The sequence below is a fragment of the Mesoplodon densirostris genome, chromosome 12 (genome assembly GCF_025265405.1).
Source record: "Mesoplodon densirostris isolate mMesDen1 chromosome 12, mMesDen1 primary haplotype, whole genome shotgun sequence".
Classification (NCBI taxonomy): Eukaryota; Metazoa; Chordata; class Mammalia; order Artiodactyla; family Ziphiidae; genus Mesoplodon; species Mesoplodon densirostris.
In genome coordinates, this window is record NC_082672.1 from 5,630,378 (window position 1) to 5,652,079 (window position 21,702).

General features: G+C 38.3%; 1 protein-coding gene across 7 annotated transcripts in view; it reads right to left on the reverse strand.

The window, feature by feature from the left end:
* Positions 1–20,697, reverse strand: part of QKI (QKI, KH domain containing RNA binding) — a 139,337-nt gene extending 118,640 nt beyond the window's left edge. For 3 of the 7 annotated variants that reach the window (XM_060115335.1, XM_060115334.1, XM_060115336.1), the window contains exon 1: positions 20,339–20,572. In XM_060115335.1, coding sequence (XP_059971318.1) covers positions 20,339–20,480 — 142 coding nt within the window. In that variant the 5' untranslated portion in view covers positions 20,481–20,572. Of the gene's footprint in view, positions 1–19,093; positions 19,557–20,338 lie in introns of those variants that run through there. The other 4 variants (XR_009534023.1, XM_060115337.1, XM_060115339.1 and 1 more) reach the window with 4 other exon arrangements.
* Between the last annotated feature and the right edge of the window lie 1,005 nt (positions 20,698–21,702).

Here is a 21,702-nt window from a genome sequence, read left to right on the forward strand (position 1 = left end):
CGTGGCCCCCTTTATCACAATAATAGATTTGGATGTGAATGGAAGCGTATCACTAAAACAAACCAAAAAAACCTTTTTAAAAAGTAAACCACCACCAATATCTATGGAAACTGAATTCAGTATCAGCCTATAAACAACTAATTATACTTAGCCTACTAAAGAAAAGCAGTACAGTTTTAATGAAGTACTATATGTATACAGATGTGTATACATATATACACATGCATGCAAACACATACACGCACAATACTTATATATCATTAAAGTTATATATGTTATATACATACATTATATGTGTGCATATACAAATACTACACATATCATATAAAATATGAAATATTGTTGAAATATATTAACATACATATTATATATGTATACAATTTATATAGATTCCATATACCTTATTCTAACTTCATCTTGTATGTTAAGTGTGTGAAATTTTAGTTTTTTTCTGAAATTGAAAATAAAGCTTTCAACATACTTATTTACTGGATCAGGAGCATCAGAGTTAAAATAATTGTACTTCACTTCTCTCACAAAGGTCTAGCGTAAAGAATATTATCTTTAGGGTCTATCTCTGAATTCTAAACTTGCCATAGCTTACTTAAGCCAAATAAACCAAATGAACAAGCACGTATCACTGATAAAAGAATAAAGGAGTTGATTTATTTTAAACTTTGCAAATTTCAGAGATGGCTAAACATTCTAATTTATCTCCAACATTACATAGAAGCTTACTTCTCATATGGATGTTATTACAATATGGCACTTAAAAGTAATTTAAATGAAACCACTTTCGACGGCAAAGATACAACTGCTGGTACTTGTTTTAATAAGAAAAACTAATACTCCTATTTCTTAATTTCTTACCTTCACTCTCACGTGCACAATCTCAATAAACTGTTTGCTAAAAACAGAGAAGTAATTTGTAAGCCTTTTTTCTTCCTTCTATTCTTGCTTTCTCAACCATCAAATTTAAATTCCCATATTTTAAAACTAAACACTTCTAGAATCCTGTACTTAAAGAGAACACACACTTGTCACAGCTCTACTCTAGAAATGTACCATACTGCCCAGAAAATAAGATCTATCAGATCAGGGTTATATATCCAAGCAAAATCTGATAACCTCCTAGAAGAAATCCTTATTTCCCTTTGGAACCCAGTAGTTTCAGTAAGTATACTAAGAAATATTTTTATCTCTTTCATTGGTCTTTTTACATTCTAAACATTGACCATCCTCCAAAAAGCCTCACTTTCCAATAGTCACAAATAATTCTCTAAACTTGGACACACATCTGTTAACAAATGTGTGTATCATGGGGGGAAAGTACACCTCAAAATACATGCAACAATATAACCAAGATTCAGGGTTAAACATCCTAAACGCCACATGTTGGAACAAGGGTTAAGTTAATCATAAACAACAACAAGCATTAGTTACCTCAGAGTAAAAAGTGACAAAGTCCAGATTTCTCATAATAGAAATTCTATTATTCTGTTTAAATTTTATAATATAAACTGTTTAAATATAAAACAGCAAAAACTGATAGTTTATATGACAGACATTCTATCAATTCAATGTTGCTTATAAACCCAGATTATTTTGCATCCTTTAAGATTGTAGTCCATCATATCAACGGCAGAAACATGAATTACACAGCAGATGAACGTTAAGTGTGGTAAATGGATTTCAATTCATTAGGCACACCAATGTGCTGAAATACAAAAAGGAAGCATTTTAGAATTTTAATACAAAAATGTATGTGTTAAAGGCTTTATGTACAAAGCAGAAGCAACTTTAAACCAACTATCTCTAACTCTTAAATAGAACACTCAGGTGTCATTCATCTGAACCTAACAGACCAAGCAAAATATCCTGTGATCCCCAAGTTCTCCTCAATGTCGAAATGGGTGGGTAAATTTAAAGTTTGTTCTCTCAAGAGTTGCTTTACTGGCAATTTTCTCCCAGTATCAAGGTCTGCAATTTCCATTTGGCTGCCAGCTTGCTATTAAATTCATCACCTTTATTATAAAAATGTGCTTTACTCCATGGCCTGCTGCACAAGAACTGTAAGGAAAACATTTTTCACTGCGAACAGCAAAATCATTCTAAGGCAACCACCACATCCACTCAGACATTAGCTTCCTCAACCTGATGCAGTAGGCTGTATCACTCACAGGAAAAACCTGTAACAATTGTGTAACCCACAGAAACGAAATTAGATTCTATAGAAATGCCATGCTTTAAGTTTTTAAAGATAAAATGCAACCAATTTCCTAATTTTCACATTCAGTGTTACTGCAAGCAAATCAGTTAACCACAAAAGTCAATATACAGAATATTTCCAAATTCCAATACAGAGACATAATTTTTCAGTGTTGGATAATTAAGTATCCACATTTATCCTATCATTCAAAAGTTCACGGTTTGTATTGTACCTTAACTTTTACTATCTGGGCAAACAGCCAATGGTCAAAGATAATTTTAAAAGATATATGTGTTTATGTAACACTTCTATCTAACTTTACCTTCTTAATAAGTCACAATATAAACTTCAAAGGAAAAAAAGTCAGAAAAGAAATAAAAATATTTCCCAAATAATGGCATTAGAGCTAGTCACCATGTCGTATTTAGGACAACAATACTACTCCCTTGTGTGATTTAGATTTTTTTTTAAAGATTATCTATAAAATTAACATTTACTTTTACAAACTTGGTCTGTAGACCAAAAATTCAGAAATCTCTTATTTTCAAGTAAACTTCATTGTATTCATTTTAGAATTTACAGGGGATAAAAGAGAACTTAAATTTCACATTAAGATGAATTATCAGATCATGCAATGTGAACCTGGAATAAATTTTCATTTTCCTGCTAGCAAATGATGTGATTCCTTTCCATCTTAACCTGTGCATGCCTCTGTCACGGCAATATAAGCACTGCACTGCGTTTTTTATTCCATTTCTGTCTCCACTCCATTGTATGTCTCCTTAAAAACTGGACTATGCCTTACTCATCTTTGTAATAACTCCAGCACCCAGCAAAGTGCTGGATTTTATTTTTTTAATTTTATTGAAAACTAAATTATACCAGGAGTCAACATCAGTTTTCCTAAAACCACACAGGTCACAATCCATTCAATCTATAGTATTAGTCACAACCAGTATTTTTTAAATGGAATAGAACAGAAAAATACTATATTACATCAGAGATAATACAAATTATTATTTCATGAAACTTTCATTTCAGCTGTTATATAAGTATATATGTATGTGTACATAACAAAGTATTTCTCTTTTTAGGTAGCATTTAAAAATTTAAGATATATACCTTTCTGGTTCATGTTTATACCATTTTTCTGGTTCACTTTTATACTGTCAGCATATATGGGTTGGCCAAAAAGTTCAAACTTTTTGGCCAACCCAATAAATATTTGTTATTCAATAAATAATGTTAACAATCAAGGAGACTCTTGACTTACAAAATGAAAGACTTCCACTTCTCACATCCCCTACTGACATGTAAAATAAACAAAACTGACCCTTGAACAAAGAGGTAGACAATCCAGGTATAAGTTATGTCGGCCCTCCGCATCCACGGATCCAGCCAAAAATGGACCTTGTAGTCCATGTTTTATTACTGTTGAAAAATGTCCACGTATGGGACTTCCCTGGTGGCACAGTGGTTAAGAATCCCCCTGCCAAGGCAGGGGACACGGGTTCGAGCACTGGTCTGGGAAGATCCCACATGCCGCGGAGGAACTAAGCCCATGCACCACCAACTACTAAGACTGCGCTCTAGAGCAAGCGAGCCACAACTACTGAAGAAGCCCGCGTGCCTAGAGCCCGTGCTCCGCAACAAGAGAAGCCACCGCAATGAGAAGCCCACGCACTGCAACCAAGAATAGCCCCCGCTCGCCGCAACTAGAGAAAACCCGCGTGCAGCAACAAAGACCCAACGCAGCCAAAAAATAAATTTATAAAAAGAGAAATGTCCACGTATAAGTGGACCCCTGGAATTCAAACCCGTGTTGTTCAAGGGTCAATTGTACTCTTTCCTATAACCTAAAAACAAACCTAGGATTTTTCTAACTCATATCTTACTTTCATCTTCCCTCATTACTGTCCTTCTCTAACTGATCCATTTATCCATCCCTCTACTCTCTTCCCCTTTTCGTATTTTCTTTTACTCAAGACTTAAAAAAGAACAACATAGTGTTTTTTAAAGACACCTCTCTTAAATTAATCACCCTTCAAATTTTAGATAAGTCTACTCTATCTGGCCTATGAAACTAAAATCTGTACAAAACATCAACACAAACACCTCTAAATATTAGTCTAGCAACAACACAGAATCTGAACTGAGTATTCAAAAGATACCAAGTGGCTTTCTCACTTTCCCTTATCTTCATCTTGGACTTTTATCACATTGTTCTAGGACACATGACCTAGATCTATAAGGAAAGGTTGGTGGGGGGAGGGGGAGAGGAATAGTTTACTCTAACAAATGACTTTAAAATATTTGTAGAGAACATGGGCAGTGAAAGTTCTTATCCAAATATACACTAAATTGTTCCTAGACCTAGATTCAGCCTGCAGGAAAATGCTAATGGAGTCTACCAAGAACCTAGGAGAACCTTCTCTGTCTTTGACCTGAAACATCAGTTTAATGACAATATCACTGTGTGCATTAAATGCTTAATTTTATTCTTATTTAGAGGAAAAGTTAAAATACCCTAGGTAGATATTTCAAGCAATGAAATAAAATTTAAAATAATTAAGACCACTCATATCAGAAGGTAGTCACATTATGCAAATTATCAGTCATGACATAATTCTCCATAGAGGGGATCAGGCCCAAAGGTACCCTCTGGCCAATAATATAACTTACAGATATACTTCTGTCACAAGAGCCAAATGAGCTACCATTTCTGAAAGCAGCAGTTTCTAATCTGTAAAACTTCATGAAAATGAAACTTCATGTAAATGAACTGCATTTACATACTATTCAATTAGAGGATGGAACTGTGATCTCTAAGATCCATTCCAGCTTTAAAATCTGAATTACAGGGTTTTTCTTTGAACAAGGACAAAATTTTTAATAAAAATCCTTTGGGCCTTCCAGGTGAAATGCTACTCTACCATCCAACCCTTGTACTCCCCCCTTTTGAAAGGCTGCTGCAAATTATAAATGTCATCAAAATTTCATTTTATGATTAAGACTGCATAACTGCTGTAACAACGAAGAGAGCTAACATCTTATATGCATAGATTAAAACAGAAGTTCACAGAAAACACTCAACGGGTTACTGATTTACAGACCTCACAAAACTACATCACTGCATCTCAATGTTTATTAAACACTCTAACAAATATTTTTATTTTCAAAAGTTAACAATTCCTCTTCGCCTTACAATTCATCAGTTCCCAAATGTAAAAATTTTACACTTAAACCAGGCATATATTAGAACATCAACATATTTCTATGTGCTTATCTATTTCAAAGCATGTTTCACTCTAACGTTTAAATCGTCAAGATTCTCTTCTTACTTAGAGAATTATACTTTTTAAAATAGCACATCTACATTTTTATTTAAATAACATACACTAATTGAAATAAAATTCACTATTGAAACACTTTGCCTCAATTGTTTAAATATAAAGCCAGAAAGGGCACTTTTCTTGCTTCCTTCAAGATGGAATTTGAAACAGTCCCAAACTAAAAGAAATTTAACTATCTTTTCAAAGGGTACTTTGAACTGACTTGAACCAGCATTCTCATTCAAAATTAAGATTCCCAATTATTATTTAAACCTTCCTCTCTCTAGATCCACAGGTCTTATCATCTCTCTAATATGTCCCATAATATATCCTCACACCACTAGTTCCAAGAAGAAAAGTAAAAACGGCATTCCTTTACCAAGCAATTTCAGAAAATTCTTGACTGCAGGTCCTGGATATTTAACGTATCAACACAAAAGAATACGCAGCACTTCTTTGACTACAGAACCCTTCTGTTCTCAGACCACTTCAAGAAGCCAGTATCACATGGAACGGTTTTCAAAAACACTTCCCTAAAGCCTCCATCAAACCACAGTTAAATTAGCAGATCTTCAATCTCTCCCCTCCAACCTAAGAGCTCAGTCTTTCAAGCCATTAGAGCAAAAGCAAATGGAGGGGATGATGAAAGGCAAGCATAAGACAAAGACCCATACCACACATACAGACCAAGATATGCCAGCAACTCACCTTTAGTACACAGCTTAGACTCACCATTCTAGAAATCACACTCACTAATCCAGATGTACCTCTTCCCCCATGCACCTAAACCCAACACAATCACCAACAGACACATACAGAAAAAAAATAAAACAAAAGGCATCGTAATAAAAGGCTAAGTAAATCCAAATGTACCAGTAAAACAGAACAGAAAGCCAGCCAAAGTAGGTATGTGTAGATTAGAAGAAGTAGTGAAGTGGCAAAATACTGGGGCGGGGGGTAAATAAGTCAAGAAAATCTGAAAATCTGTAGCAAGCATAGCTATCCGTCACATTAATATACACTAAACATAAATATGGAGGCAGATAAATGAAAAAATCAACTAAGAGAAAGATATAAAAGGAAAAACCTTAAATGGGTCTCCCATTATCAAAAGGACAGAATCTAAAATCCAGGCATTTAAGCTTTTCTACAGTAGAGAATTACTTTCTTTTTCCTACGAAATGTTCTCACATTCAAGGATAGCGTTCCCTTTGTCTACAGCACTACTCCCTTACCTTTTCACCGCTTCAATCTTATCTTTCAAGAGCCAGGTGAAGTTTTTTACCTCTTTTCCTGCAACATTCCATAATCTCCCTACCCTAAAGTGACCTCTTTAGCAAGTCTTTAGCCCCCTCTAGTTTATATTACTTTATATTACTTTTATTTCATGCTACCCACCCTACTACTCAGACAACTTGAAGATATGGAATGAATCTGAAGCCTTGTTGTACTCCTCCGAACATCCCACACATAGTATGCATTCAAATATTTGCAAATAGAATAAAAACTTTCAAATAAATATGTTGTCGTTAAAAGCTAATATGTGAAATATGCAACTCTGACATTACTCAAAAATGGCATGTCACATAAGAGCAATCACTTTACTGGAATGCAGCATAAAATGCTGATTTCCAATTACCACATTACAGAAATAAAAGAGTTCGGTATTCACAGGGCCCAGTTACAACACTCAGTAGCTTAAGGCTTTTTAAACAGTAAGTAATAAACTTCTGAAACCACTGATATTATCACCACACAACTTCCTGAAAGCAAAATGATACGTCCAATAGAGAAGAGTTAATAAATTTAACAGACCTCTGTAAGACGAACCATGTTACCATAAAAATTATGTTGTTAAAGGATATAAAGTGGCAGGGAAAACGCTCATGATGTAATTTATTAAAAAAAAAACACACTCAGTGATACTATTAAAACAGGATCCCAGCGTTGTCATATCCATAAATAGAGGGGGGGGATAAAAGAATGGAAGGAAATTCACCAAAAATGTTAAGAGTCACTATCACTGATTTATGGGTGATTTTCATTTTTTAATTGATACATTTTATTTTTTTTTCTATGAGATGAAGAGTACTTGTTATGATAAGAATACATGTGTCTAATTCCTTATAACAATACATTTTTAATGATTACTAGGAGGAAGATATTTAAGATTCTCATAAACTCTCAAATGACTAGAAGAAACTATCTTAAAAATGTATACACAAAATCTTCCCCTGAAAAATAAAAATTCACATTAAGGTTCAAAGACAGTATGCTATGATAACTCTCTGCCCTCACACCACCACCTTTCCCAGGATTCAGAGACTACAAACCACCCTGTTGTGAAAGGTAAATTTAGAATGTTTGCATCTTCGGGAAATCCCTGGCCTTCCAGTGGTTAGGACTAGGCGCTTTCACTGCCGGGTTCGATCCCTGGTCGGGGAACTGAGATCCTGCAAGCCGTGCAGCGTGGCCAAAAAAAAAAAAAAAAAAAAAAAGTTTGCATCTTCAATTCTCTACATTTCAAGAATGACAAAATGGAGAGAAAGAACAGTCTGGGGAAAAAGTAAAATGCAAGTTATTAACAGTTCTACAAAGGTACCACAGTAGATCTCTTCTTCCCTGGTCCTCTACATATAAACAAAGATAATATATCTATTCTTCTCCCATGTCTGACTTCAACTTCACGCGATGGAAGGAAAAATGGTATTTTATGATTGAGTTGGCAATTTAAAAAAACCTCAGTATAACTAGAAAAATATAATTTAAATGCATTAATTATTAATGAAACACATACTTCCACAAATCAAAAAGTTCCTAAGAAGGAACTTAAATAAGCAATATTTCTTTAACAATTGCAAGGCAGTATTAAAGCAAAATATATAATATTTGCCTAACCATAAAAAAAAACCTAAAAGGAATGCTATAAACTATAATAAACTGAGATAAGATTACCTTTTTACTGCTGATAATTTTTTATTACTATAGTAAAACTATAATCTCCAAAAGAACTTTATCATGCAATGGTAAACTATGGCACACTTTTTTTTTCTTACTTAGATTAATAAACAGAAATCAATTACCTGGTTAAAGATTTTAGAATTGCAAAGATAGTATACAAACAGAATACCTTTAAACAGACTTAGTCCCCTTCCAAAACAAACAAAAACTCTTCAAACAACGAAGCTGTAAAGGTAAAAACTGTATTTCAGAAAACTGCTGTAATCAATCCAATGTCCTAAACCAGTCATATTTTATATATTTTCTATAGCTAACACAGTCTCTTAAAAAGACAAATTCTTTAAAGAAATACCACAACTGATTTACATACCACCCCAAATATTAATAAAGTCAATAACCAATATTTGTTACATTCCTCAGCAACTCTTCTCTTACAATTTAGAGGAGAAAATTTTCCTATTCTGGCAAGAGGGTTATTTCTCAACACATTTTAATCACTAAACACTGTCTTTTGTGTACTAATATCTCCATCTGCTGGAACATAACTTCCTTACTACCAAAAGGTCTTAAGGACAAAAACTTTACAGTAGAGATTTTGCAACTACTTAGAAATAAAACTTTAATACTTAATTTCTACCTAAGGATTTTTCTCTAACTCACAGGAACTTTAAAGCCTAAAGGGCTATCCTTATCCTTTTACCGATATTATTCAGAGGAATTTACTAAATTAAAACACTTCGCCTGCTATGTTCTCTTCTCTTCCTGCCCTTCAGGCTTAAGATACAAATCACTAGCCTGAACAGCACAACCTTCTCCTTTTAAGTTAACTCTCTGGATCTTACCTCCATAAATATACATACTCACTAACCCCTGATTATAAAATATATTCTCCTCTAATTTCTGCTAGACATGGGGTAAAAGCTAATAGAAACAGTCAGTATAACAAGAAAAGAACTTAGCTAATAAATAACATCATCAAAAGGTCAAAAACAAGATTTGGTAGGGGAAAAAAAAAAAAAACCCTATAGATAGAATAAAGCCAAAGAAAGAAGGAAGAAAATCACAATCAGAAGAACAAGAGGTCACTGGTTCTACCTATAATCTGTAATGTGTCTAAAATGTATAAAAAACATTTAAACATGTTCAGTAGTTTTACTATTATCAGTAATATTATTTTGAAAGTATGTTCTCTACATTGTAGGATCAAGTAAATAAGTAATTCTGTCATTGTCAGAAACCATGATATTTTGGTGTTGGAAAAAAAAGAAAGATATGATTATAAAATTAAATATAATGTTAAAATTGAATTGAAAATACAAACATGAATTCATGAATTTAAAAACGATACTGTCTAGCTCAGAAAATGGCCAATGGCCTGGAAGTAACCTCACCCTGACAGCAATCAACATGTCTGGCGCCTAAATTCACATCTCTAATACCATTTCCATTAAAAAGAACCTTGGAGAAAGAATTAATTCTAGCTGTGGGGCAGGTGAGCTTGGGGCATCAAACTGTCCCAAAAAGCAAGGAAGAGTTCAAAAGACACAAGAGCCAGTTAGATTATCACAGGCCAAAATTGTGAAAACCTGAGTATCAAAAAGAATATTAATTGCAGTGAGTCTATGAAGATCCATGAGCCCATAATGATTATCATGAAACACAGAAAAAATTCATTAGTCACCATTTGAGCCAGCTAGGAAACCAACACTTTACTTTGACAACCAACCAATAATTAATAAGAATAAGCACCGATCTGACTTTTCCATTAGGAACTTATTTTATAATAGTAATATTCCCTTGCTGATGAAAGAAAGCTTTACCTTTTAAAGAACACCTAACTTTACAGTGGAAAGATCAGTCTATCTCCACTCTAACCCAGATCATCAATTTTAGGTTCACTAACAGTAGAACCAGAACTGTGCCCCCAGAGCGATGCAACATTAAATACACAGTATCCCCTATGACATTATACTGGAACCTGTCCAATTCTTTAGATCTAACTGCCAAAGTAATAGATACAGATGACATAAAGGAACAAGCCCAGTGACAAGAAAGTTACATTAATGTCATAAAAAAAAAAAGGGGGGGATGGTTCTAGATTTAAGAGACTTCAAGTCCTAACAACCAGATTCAATGAATGGTCCTGAGTCAGATTCTGATTTGCACAAGCCAGTTCGGTCACAAAGAATATTTTGGGGACAACTACAGAGATCTGAATGTGGACTGGTTATTATATTAGTTGTATGATTAATCCATTTTGTTCAGTGTGAAGTCACTATGTAAAATACTGCTAGTTTTTAAAGAGATACCTAGGGACTTATGGGTAAAGAAAAAATAATTTGTATGCATGTTTATTTTTAGATAAACACCATTTTTAAAAAAAACTCTAGAGTTTAAATCTAAAATGCAGAAAGATCAAAATATATTTTTGTTAAATATTTCGAGAAAGTATAACAATTTCTTTAAATTCCCTTATCTCTTAACTCTCCACATTGTATCCAAATTCTACTTTCTTAAATCCATCTATTCTATACACTCTTCTTAGTTTACCCCCAAAGATTTCATGACGGCACCCAGATATAACCCGAGCCATCGATGGTTCCTTACAAAACTCAGAATAAAAGGTGAACTATTTATTTACCCTGGCATTCAAGGCCCATCACAATATAGCCCTGCATGAGTCTTCTGGCTCTGCTCTTCTAATTCTCACTACTTCTCTATATGCATTTGCCATTCCAAGTAACTGCATCTAAACACACTTTCTGAAAGTCTTTCAATCTCCCATCACTACTGTTCTGACCCCACTGCACTTTTCTCTTCTGCTGGAACATCCTTCACCCCCCCATTCACCTCATTAAATACCGATTAATAATACCATTCACCTATGAAGGCCAACCCAGGTTCCACTTCTCAAAACAACCTTACTAGACACTTCAGCTCAAAGTGACTTCTTCTGAACTTTCAGCATGTTAGTAGTGAATGATCCTCCTGCACACAAAAATTAGGCGATGCGCATATGGATAAATTACCTTTCTCCGTTTTTCTCTTCTCTCATTCTCTACAAACTGCTTTGCTTACCTGCTTGTCCATCCTATCAGAAACAACCTTAAAATGCTGACAGAGGTTAGATGATGCAGCCTTATAGTCTACGAAGCTCTTGCCTATAATATTCTCCAGCCTCTGAGTATTGTGATTGGAAGTTTGGCAGGGCAGTTGATAACTCAATTTACAGATGAAGAAGCTGAGGTTCAGAAAGGTTACCTATATGTCCAAGACCACCAAACTAATCAGTTAACTGCAAGTCATGATTAAATCCCAGGTCTATTTGTCAAAGAACTGTTACTCCTTTGCAACACAGTCTCATTAGCATATGGACAGAAACTGGAATCCATTTTCATCTTTATGCTGGCTCACTTGTGTACACATGCACACACACACAGAGTCAACACTTGAATACGTCACAACAATGGAGGCATCACTGCAACAATGGTGACAGAAGCAACACCAATGAAGGATTAGGGGCAGTTAATTTCCGAGTAATTCATATTTGGCCTTGGTCAGAAATTTTTTATTTCTTCTAATCAGTTCTATCAGAATGATACAATTACTGTAACACAGCAAACAAGTAACTGTGGTTTATACTTAATTCTTTTGCATATACTTGAAAGCAACAGTGGATGCTCCAGATGTGGGCATCGGGAATGGGATGTAGGAGCTACCCAGTGCAGCATTATTTCCACTCGATTCATCATCATCCACCTCTTGGCTGGCTTTATTTAGTTGCCTACCTATGCTTTTAACCACCCTATGCTAACCTAAAACTGATACAAGTGTATACATTCCCGACTCGAATCACCTAGCAATATTAAACCTCTAAATAAAACCTTCCAGTCAGAAATGTTTTTTCCTCTTGAGTAGTTATTTAAAATAGTAATAAAAAGATCAACAATACTAAATATTCACTAGATTTATTTGTACCATGTTATTTTAAGAGCTGAAGTTCTAGCCTTTGGTTACTAAGAAGTTTAAGTGAATGAGTTGAAAGCCTCTTAAAACGCCTTTACTTTCTTATTTTTAGCCCTTTAACTATCATAAAGATTTACCAGTAAAAGATGTGTGTGTATATATATATATTTATATTAGCTCCGAAAATTTGACCAGCATTTTGCTCAACTCCAACATATCACAGAATTAGCAAAACCCCCATTTGCTTTTTTTCCCTTCATGTTCACAACCTGAGGCAGCGGTTTTCTAGTACTCGGCTGCATTCTTCTTCTCTGGTACCGCTCAGGCAGTGGCACATTCACCAAACAGATCACCTTGCTTTGTGATGTGGACAAGTCACAACCTCTCCATACCTCGGTCTCTGCACCTATGAAATGAAGACCTCATCCCCCAAACTCTTGGGACCCTGGTAGCTCTGAAATTCCATGAACTTCTGTCTGGTATTACTTTAATATGCCTTATACTCAACTGCATCTAAGAAGAAATGTTTTGTATTTCTTCTAGTTCTTTTCACATACACACCTCTTCAAACACTCTTTGTAAAAGAATTTTGAGACCCTGTAAAATAGTATATGACACTGAAGTAACAAAAACAAGGTTCCAAATAAAGCCTGCCTAAGAGTGTGCTTTTTACCAGTGCTTTCCTTTCTCTTTAATGTAATAAATACATGTATGTTATATATTTTTCATTTTTCCTATATATTTTAAACTATTAAATGAGCTTAAAAGCCACAGGTTCCTCCAATAATCTGCAACTGACCAGGTGATCATGCCCAACTTTACAACTCATCCTGCACAAAAGCCCAAAGCCAGGTGTTTATTTAAGACCCACTCCATTTTCCACTGTTGATATATAATCATTTCAATCCTGAGGCCAGGCAGATGTTACTTTGAAAACCTTCCTTGCTCTGAACTTCACCATCCCTAGCACCCAATCCCCAAGGATTTCAAGGCCAGCTCACATTCACTGCATGGCTCCCTTCATATACATGCATGCTTGCACACATGTGATCACACACACTCTTTCCTTATTACCATGGCCATACAGCATAGGACCACTTCATGGGTTTAATGGCATTCTGATGTTTTTCTGAGACTTCAACACCCTTGAAAAGCATCCAAATTGACAAATTCTGTTTTGTAAGTAATGTGATAGAAATGTTACAGTAAACTGATTCATTTCACCAGCCTCAAAATTTAGTTTAATAAAATATGTAGGTTAGAATCAATACATAAAGCAACATTATGAACATAAACACAATTTTGTTTATTTTATTAGACTTGATAGGATTGCTGAGTTTTCAAACTAAGAGTTTCTGCTTTAGAAAACTGAGGAAATGTTGAATACATTAAATACAGTCACTGCCTCATTAATTACAAGAATTCTGGATAAATTACTTAACTTTGACAAGCTATATATTTGTTAAAAACTCCTGACAGATTTATTTTAAAACACTGTTAAGGCTAAAACAGAAAAGTAAACTCCTTTTAAGAGGGTTAAATTTCAGTTAACTGAAAATGTCAATTTATCAGTCTTCTAAGTAACGGCACAGTTTCAAATTAGCTTTAAGAAACACCTGTGTTTAAAAATCGCTATTTGTGTTAAATTACTGTAACAGCCACCTATGTTTATACTCAGCTTTCCTCTAAACTAAAACAATTCAAACAGTCCTTATTTATCCTGAGCACATCAAAGCAGCACTTAGGGACAAGGAATCTTTCATATTTATTGTGCTTTGCAGAGTACAAGAACTAAGTATCCATTGAATGTTGACTTTTATAGGTAATTGACTAGACGAAGGTTCACCTATATAATTCCATAAATGCCAAAACTTTCAAGAGCTGAGACGAGTACTGATATACTTATGGACTGATATACTTTGTATAAGGACTGGCTAGAAATTACTGCTTAAGTAAAGCAATTTTATCTTTCTAATTCTCAGTCATATCAATGGTAGTCAAGTAAAATTAAGATTAGGCTCCTTGAGGGCAAGTACTGCAAAAAATATTCTAAGATTTCTAAAAAATACCACCTTTAAGAAAAAAATACACGTACCTTTTTTCTAATTGCCAAAACTACCTGCTTAATCCCACGTTTTAGAGAAATTAGAAATGAGAAAAGGATTTAAAGTGTGAACCTATTTATTAATTCAACAAACATCTGAGATCATACATGTGCCAGGCTATAAGGTGGCCACCTTCAAGGAACTAACTCTAACAAGGAAGACAGACACAAAAAGAGATAATAATATTACAATGTTAAGTATGATGGTAACTACATAGAGAGTAGTACCTAACACAGGCTGGGGTTATATTTATAGTCAAATTTCGTAACATAGTCACACTAACAAAACAAACTGTACTCACTATGAAAAGTTTAATGCTATTTTTGCAAAAGTTTAATGCTATTTTTGCTTTCTGTTAAATGAAAATAAAGCTGTAAAAATCTTACTTGGACATCAAACAATCTAGCTATTTTGAGTCCCAAAACTGAAATGCTAATTCAAAAAAAAAAAGGATATAAGCATTTCCTAAAAGTTCTCATTAAGAAAAAAATACACTATTGCACTTAAAATTCACACTGAACTGTCTTCATGTCAAAAAAGGAGGGGCCGGAGAAAATGACTAAGTCCTGTCAATCATGTAAGTAAAAAATTGGTACCTAATTCTAATTATGACTTCTTGGCATGGGCCCATGCACTATCCCCTTCCCTTGACCCTAAAATAGATCCTTGCATATCTTCACAACAGCTGACATATAAGTAACAGAAAATCCCTCAGTAGGCTCCTTAATCAAAAAATAAATCCTAACAATGGCATAGCACTTCCAACATCTCCAACTGAATAAAGCAAGTCTTACTTACAATTGCACCACTATAAATCAAAGTGTATTAACAGCACTGAATTCTCAAGTAAATTAAAATACAGTTCCAGTCAGATTATAAAAAGCTGCCCTTACAATCACACTGGTGTAATTCTCTTAATACCAAAAGAGTCAAAAAACAAATCAAAAACCTTACACTGGCCTCAAAAAACGAGCATCGGAATCATGCTCAGGAAAGGCAAGGAGGGGTCCACGTCATGTCTTCTGTTGCAGGAATCTATTTCTCTTGAGAAGTAAACCAAAAACCATTTGTTCGTATGGAAAACTGATGCACTTCAATCAGCTTCAGGACTGTAACTACTAGGGGGATAATCACAGAAATAAGATACGTACAAAGCACTGAAAAGGTAAAATTAACTTGTTTTCACTTGATTTTCTCAAAGCTATTTAAGAAAAGGTGCTCATACCAAAACACAGTAGCAAATGTGATTAGCAGAGACCTATGTTCCATTAACTCAATTACGTCATATCCTTGGCAGTACAGATTTACTACAAAGCTTGTAAACTAGATAAAGTTAAGAAAGAGAAGTCACCTGCATCATAGTATGTACATGCGTTCTAAATACACAGCCGACCTACAGGAGTTGAGTTTCGAAAATACAGAATAAATGTTGAGTAAATGACCCGTGATACAAATTATCATTTCCATTATTACCTTACTATAGCTGCTGACACCTCCTGGGTGAGGAGAAAAAAGGAAAATGTAAAGAACAACTGATTATAAATACTGGCTTCCTTCTTATTACTAATAATTCAAAGGACTGTGCGTACAAAAACACAACCTTTGCTCCTAAACAACAGATTAATTACTTCAACTTAAATAAAATCTGCTTGTCACAGATATTGGTTACTGTCAACTAGGCTTCTTCGGAGGGGGGGGGGACCCAAAACTATAGTAAACTTATATAGCAAAACTCCTCTCAATACCAAGAAACCACCATATAATTTTTAAACTGATCAAGATTTCTAAAGAAAAAAAAAAGAAAATTGAAGTGCAGGAAAACTGAGAATGATACATTCAATAGTAAATGCATAACAAATGGAAATTAACATGGAAAAATGTTCACTAGTAAAGCAAATTTTAATTTAAAATACTTTTTGCCCTCATTTTCAAGGGAGAGGGAACAGGGAGAGAAAATAAATTGAGGTCAAAAAGAAAACTTACATCCTCCCTCACTCCAAAAAGACCATGAAAAAGTGAATTTTTCAAATCAGTAATGCAGACTCTAATCTACACGTTTGCTCACTTTTTCTGAGCCACACACTGATTTTTCAGTTATTCACAATAAAAAGATTTAGGCTAGCCTTCCTCATAAACCACACTACATATTCGTTAATTTTCGTTATCTGCCTAAGACTGAAAAATCAGAATCTAATTTTAATATCCCTAGATCTCCATTTCCCCCTATTTGGGATTTTTAAGTCAAACTGATTTTATTTTTACTTTTACACCGTCTCAATTCTAAATTTCAATACTTTATTAAAACAATTTGCATTAAAATACTGTTCCTGTGTTCCTGCTTAAGTTTCATTTTCACGACAAAGAAAGGTTTCCAAAAAAAAAAAAACAAACCCTAGTAATAGCTATTCTTTCCCATGGATGGATGGTCCCAAGGTTCAGTGGAAAACTTCTCTTTAAAGGCAGAGCAGTTTAACACTTTTAAACCTTGGTTTTATCTGTAATCGTCTCTATTGTCAATGAAGGATTAAGTATCGGAATTATCAACTGAAGTTATGTCATTCATACGACTGGCCCAACCTAGAATGCATTCACAACCTAAAAAATCAACCAGGTTGACGATACTTGGGAGAAAAAGCTGACAACCCCTCCCCCACCCCGCAAAAAACAGAAAACAAAAAAAGATTGTTCACACTCCATAGTCAAAATATAGGCTAAAGGTTAACTTGGCATAAAATTAAAATGTTCAGTCTAAAGCATTCAAGTTTTAATCAACCAAAAAAATCTAGAGCACAGAAATCCCAAATGTGTAACCAGCCAAATAAAAACTCTCAAACTGACAAGGAAATTTTTCAAAAGCTTACTTTTGAAAAATATTTCAAAATTGCTACTCATTCAAAACTTCTAATTATCAGAAGACGCATCTACTGTAACCAAGTACAGTATCTTAACTCGATTAAACTAATCACTAAAGTAAAATTTACAGTTTTAACTAAATTTTAAAACAATTTTTCAGCCAATCATACGGACAAAGGAAATTAGAATTCCTAACCACAAACAGAAGTCATGATTAATTTATTTGGGACAATGACAGGCCACAAAGAGGTAAAGCACAACTTGCCAAATTTCAGAATTAAGTCACCCAGCACGGATAAAACGTGATGCACTTCAGAAACCAATATTTTCCTTAAGTCAAAATACGTTTATAATAAGGCTAACAATTACAGGAAGCAGCTTATTCCACACTAAGGAATAACCCCTTTTCCTGTGTGTTTGTACTGGTCTGATAAAAAACAATCAAACTTCCTAGTCATTATGCTGCCCCTTTTTAAACATCCTAGCTATTATACAGAAGCAATCTTTACGCTGGGGAGTTGAAAAGGCTAAAACTCAAGACAGAACTGAGACAAGAGATGGAGTAAACCATAATGAAAGGGAAAAAATATACATGTTATTTAGAATATATCATCCTCAACCAGTGGTCTCCAACATTTAAAACTCAAATGGTTACTATTTTCAGGCGAAGAGAAACGAACAAACCTTTGTTAGAAATAATGACATAACTGGAATTCTAAATTCAGAAGATTAAAAATTACCAAACCAAAGGTTAGAAACTTTTTAACAGAACCAACTCCAAACTATCATTGAGAGATTTCAGACCAACATAAAAGTACAAATGAGAACCCTTTCAGAACTAATCAGAGAAACTCAAATTATTTACTTCAAATAGTGCAAATGAGAAGAAAATATTTCCAAACTTTTTAATAATCTCCTATGCTGTTTGATTGAATTCAACATTTTAATTCAAAGAATGCAATTTAACTTTAACCCTAACACTGTCAAAACCTATTTTCATTTTAATGATTATAAAGGATTCCTTCTGTACAACTGTGCTTAAAGAAAAAAAAATTTTTGCTAATACTACCAAAACTTTAACTGCACCAAAATATGCCAAGAAGAAAATAGCGTATTACTTCTGCAGTGTGATAAAATTGTTCCAATAATTTGAAAGAAAGTGTTTTCAAAGTTTTCAAATACATATGTGGACACAAAACGACAAATGCAATGACCTATGATTTAAGTTTCAACTAAATTTAATATAGGTCAGGTAATTGAGTATGTTACATATTTTGCTCCAAACGTTTCTCATGTTTAAAAAAAATAACTGGCGCCCCTTAGCGCCCACATTTGGAAATACTCAATTTAAGAGTTCCAGCAATTTTTTTTTTTTTTTGACATTCCAGAAAGTTTTCTGCCTCCACAATCTTTCAAATGCCAACACAAATAGGAAAAGCAGAACCCCTTAAAGGGACAGCTCAGGTTTTCTCCGGAACAATTTCGTGTTACCAGATTTGCTGTTTCAACTATGGAAAAAGCCCATTTCAATATGGGCTACTACTGTATGTTTTAACGTATGTAGGCAAAAAAACAAGTACGCAGTAATAGCTGACAGTTTTGTACTTTTAAAGTTGTTTCTATGACTTTCTTGACAACAAAAGCTTCTGGGATTCTTCTTGAACCACCTTTTAACACGGAGACATTTCCGGTCTTTTGTTCTTTCCTGACATTCCAACTCTAACCTTCAGATTCCTTTTCCCCAGCTCTATTGTAAAAAATCTCTCAAAATTCTTGCCAAAATATCTAAAATCCCCTGCTCAACGCTATAAAGCACAGTTTCCGTTTTCTTTAAGCAGTCCTCCGGTGATGTTTCTAAGCAGAAGAAACTCCTCGCTACTCGATTTTCAAAATAAACATTTTTGTTGGTCATGTTTTTCCCTAGGCGTCCCCAGAAATGCACAGCCACCGGACGCGAATCGTCCCGGTCACTGCTTAAGACCTTGTTAAAGTAATCCCAGAGTTGGCCAAAATTAATCTTCTCGTCATTCTTCGCTCGCCACAGCTCTCCGCCAACAAAGCTTTGCTGCGAACTTCTACTCGTTTTTATCTTGGCCCTTTCAAACGTCTTGGCTTCCCGTCCTAGCAGCCGAGGCGGCGGCGCCCTCGGGAGAAGGCTCTCCGCCGAAGTTCTTTCGGACGCGGGATTACGTTTACATGTGTCCTCGCGGTATTTCGCGTTCACACCCCCACCCCCAAAAGTGAAGTTCAACTCCCGAACACTTCTCGCTTCCCCAAACAAAAGGATAAAAAGTGCTTTCCGCTGTCATTTTGTCCTCGCCTTCGGCTGCATCAGCAGTACTTTCGGTCGGCTCTGAAATTCCTTTAAATTAACCAGCCCCACGCTACTCCCCTCGAGTACTTCCAAGCTACACAAACTTCAAAAAAACCACAAGCCACACTGGACTTCCCACTCCGGGAGCCGCCGGCGACCTCTGGGAGGGCCCCCTCCGGGAGCGGCCCCGAGGCCGGTGTCCTTCAGGCGCCCGCGGGGCGCGGGGCGGGCGAGGCCGGGCTGCTCCCCGGGAGGCCCGCGAAGCTTGGGGCCGTCGCGGTGCTAGAGGCCGGGCCGGGAGCCGGGGGCCCTGCAGCCTCCTCCAGCGCACCCGGCTTGGGCGCCGGCGGTGAGGGGTCCCGGAACCGGGGCCCCGCGTCCGGGGGGGCGTCCCGCCAGCGGGGCCCGCCCGCCGCACCCCGCGAGCCCAGCCTCGGCGCCGCCTCCTCGCGCCCCGCCCGGGCCTCGCCGTCCCCAGGCGCACGGTCCCCGCCGGCCGCCACCTTCCCGCCCTCCCCATACTCCGGCGGGCGTCGGGTCCCGGGAAGAGGGGCCGCCGCCCCGGCGCGGGCCGCGAGGGGCCGGCGAGGCGACTCACCTTCGTCCAGCAGCCGCTCGAGGTGGTTGAAGATCCCGCAGAAGTTGGGCAGGCTGCTCATGAGCTTCTTGTCGTTCATCAGCTGCATCAGGTAATCTGGGGTGGGCTTCGGCTTCTCCTTCGTTTCCATTTCCCCGACCATATTCCAGGCTCCGCAGCTCACTCCGCCCGCCGCCGCCGCCGCCGGAGAGGAGGGAGGGGCGGGGAGCCCCGGCCGCCGGCCGCTCCGGACTCGGCGTCCCGCTCCGCTCCGCTCCCGCGCCGGGCGCCGGGGCGGCCGGACCGCGCGCTCACCGCGCTCTCCCCGCCCCCGCAGGCACTTTCCGCCCGCGGCCCGACGCGCTCCCGGCCCGCCGCCGCTCCTCGGCCGCCGGCTCGGCGCGTCGCTCACGAGGCCGGCGGGCGGGAGGCGGGTCTCCGCGGGCCGAGTGCGGGCGCGGGCCGCTCGGCGCCGGACGAAGAGGAGCCGGGCCGCCGCCTCTCGCTCGGCTGGTCGCGCCCGTTCAGCCGCCGCCTCTGCCGCGGGCTCGGGGTCTCTCTGGGCTGGTCTCCGCCGCGGCCGCCTCTGCTGCTGCCGCCGCGCTCTGACTCCGCTCCTCCTCTTCCTCCTCCTCCTCCTCGCCTCCTCCTCCTCCTCCTCACTCACTTGGCGGCGGAGTTCGCCTCAGTTCAGGCGGCGCTGCCAGCGGCGGCGGCGGCGGCGGCGCGGGGGGAGGGGCGGCGGCGCGGGGAGGGCCGGGGGCGGGGGGCGGGCGGCAGGCGGGGCCGCGCAGGGCGGCCGTTAGCTGGGCCCGGCCGGCGCGCTCCTCCTCCTCCTCCCGCAGCCACCGCCCCCCGCAGCCCCCCGGCCCAGGCGCCGCCGCTGCCGCCGCGCCGTCTCCCTCCGGCGGGGTGGGCGGCCTGAAGGGCTAGCGGCGGACGGCGTGACGGAGGCGGCGCACGGCGAGCCCGGCCTGGGCGCCGGGCCGGGGTCGCTGCCCCGGGCGAGCGAGAGCGGAAGGAGGGGCCGGTGCTGGGCCGAAGGACGAGGGAGGGGGCCGGGTGGCTGTGCTTTCCACTGGGGCGGGGGCGCGGGCTGCGCCGCCTCTAGCTCCCCGCCGCCGGGCCGGCTCGTGTGGCGGGCGCGGTCTGGCTGTAGCGTTACGGGAGAGGGATTCCCAGCGGGACGAGCTACTGCGCGCCAGGGCTGCGCTCGCCGCCACACAGCCCTATCCTCTCCCCCGTTACTATAGTTCTTTAAAAGCCTCTCCACCAACCTCCCCGCCGCCCCCATCCAAACAAATTTTTTTATCGTCCTGTTGCTTCACAGGGGACTTTCGGGGTGGGCGTCACGTGGCCCGACACGTAGCCGTAAGGCCCGAGAG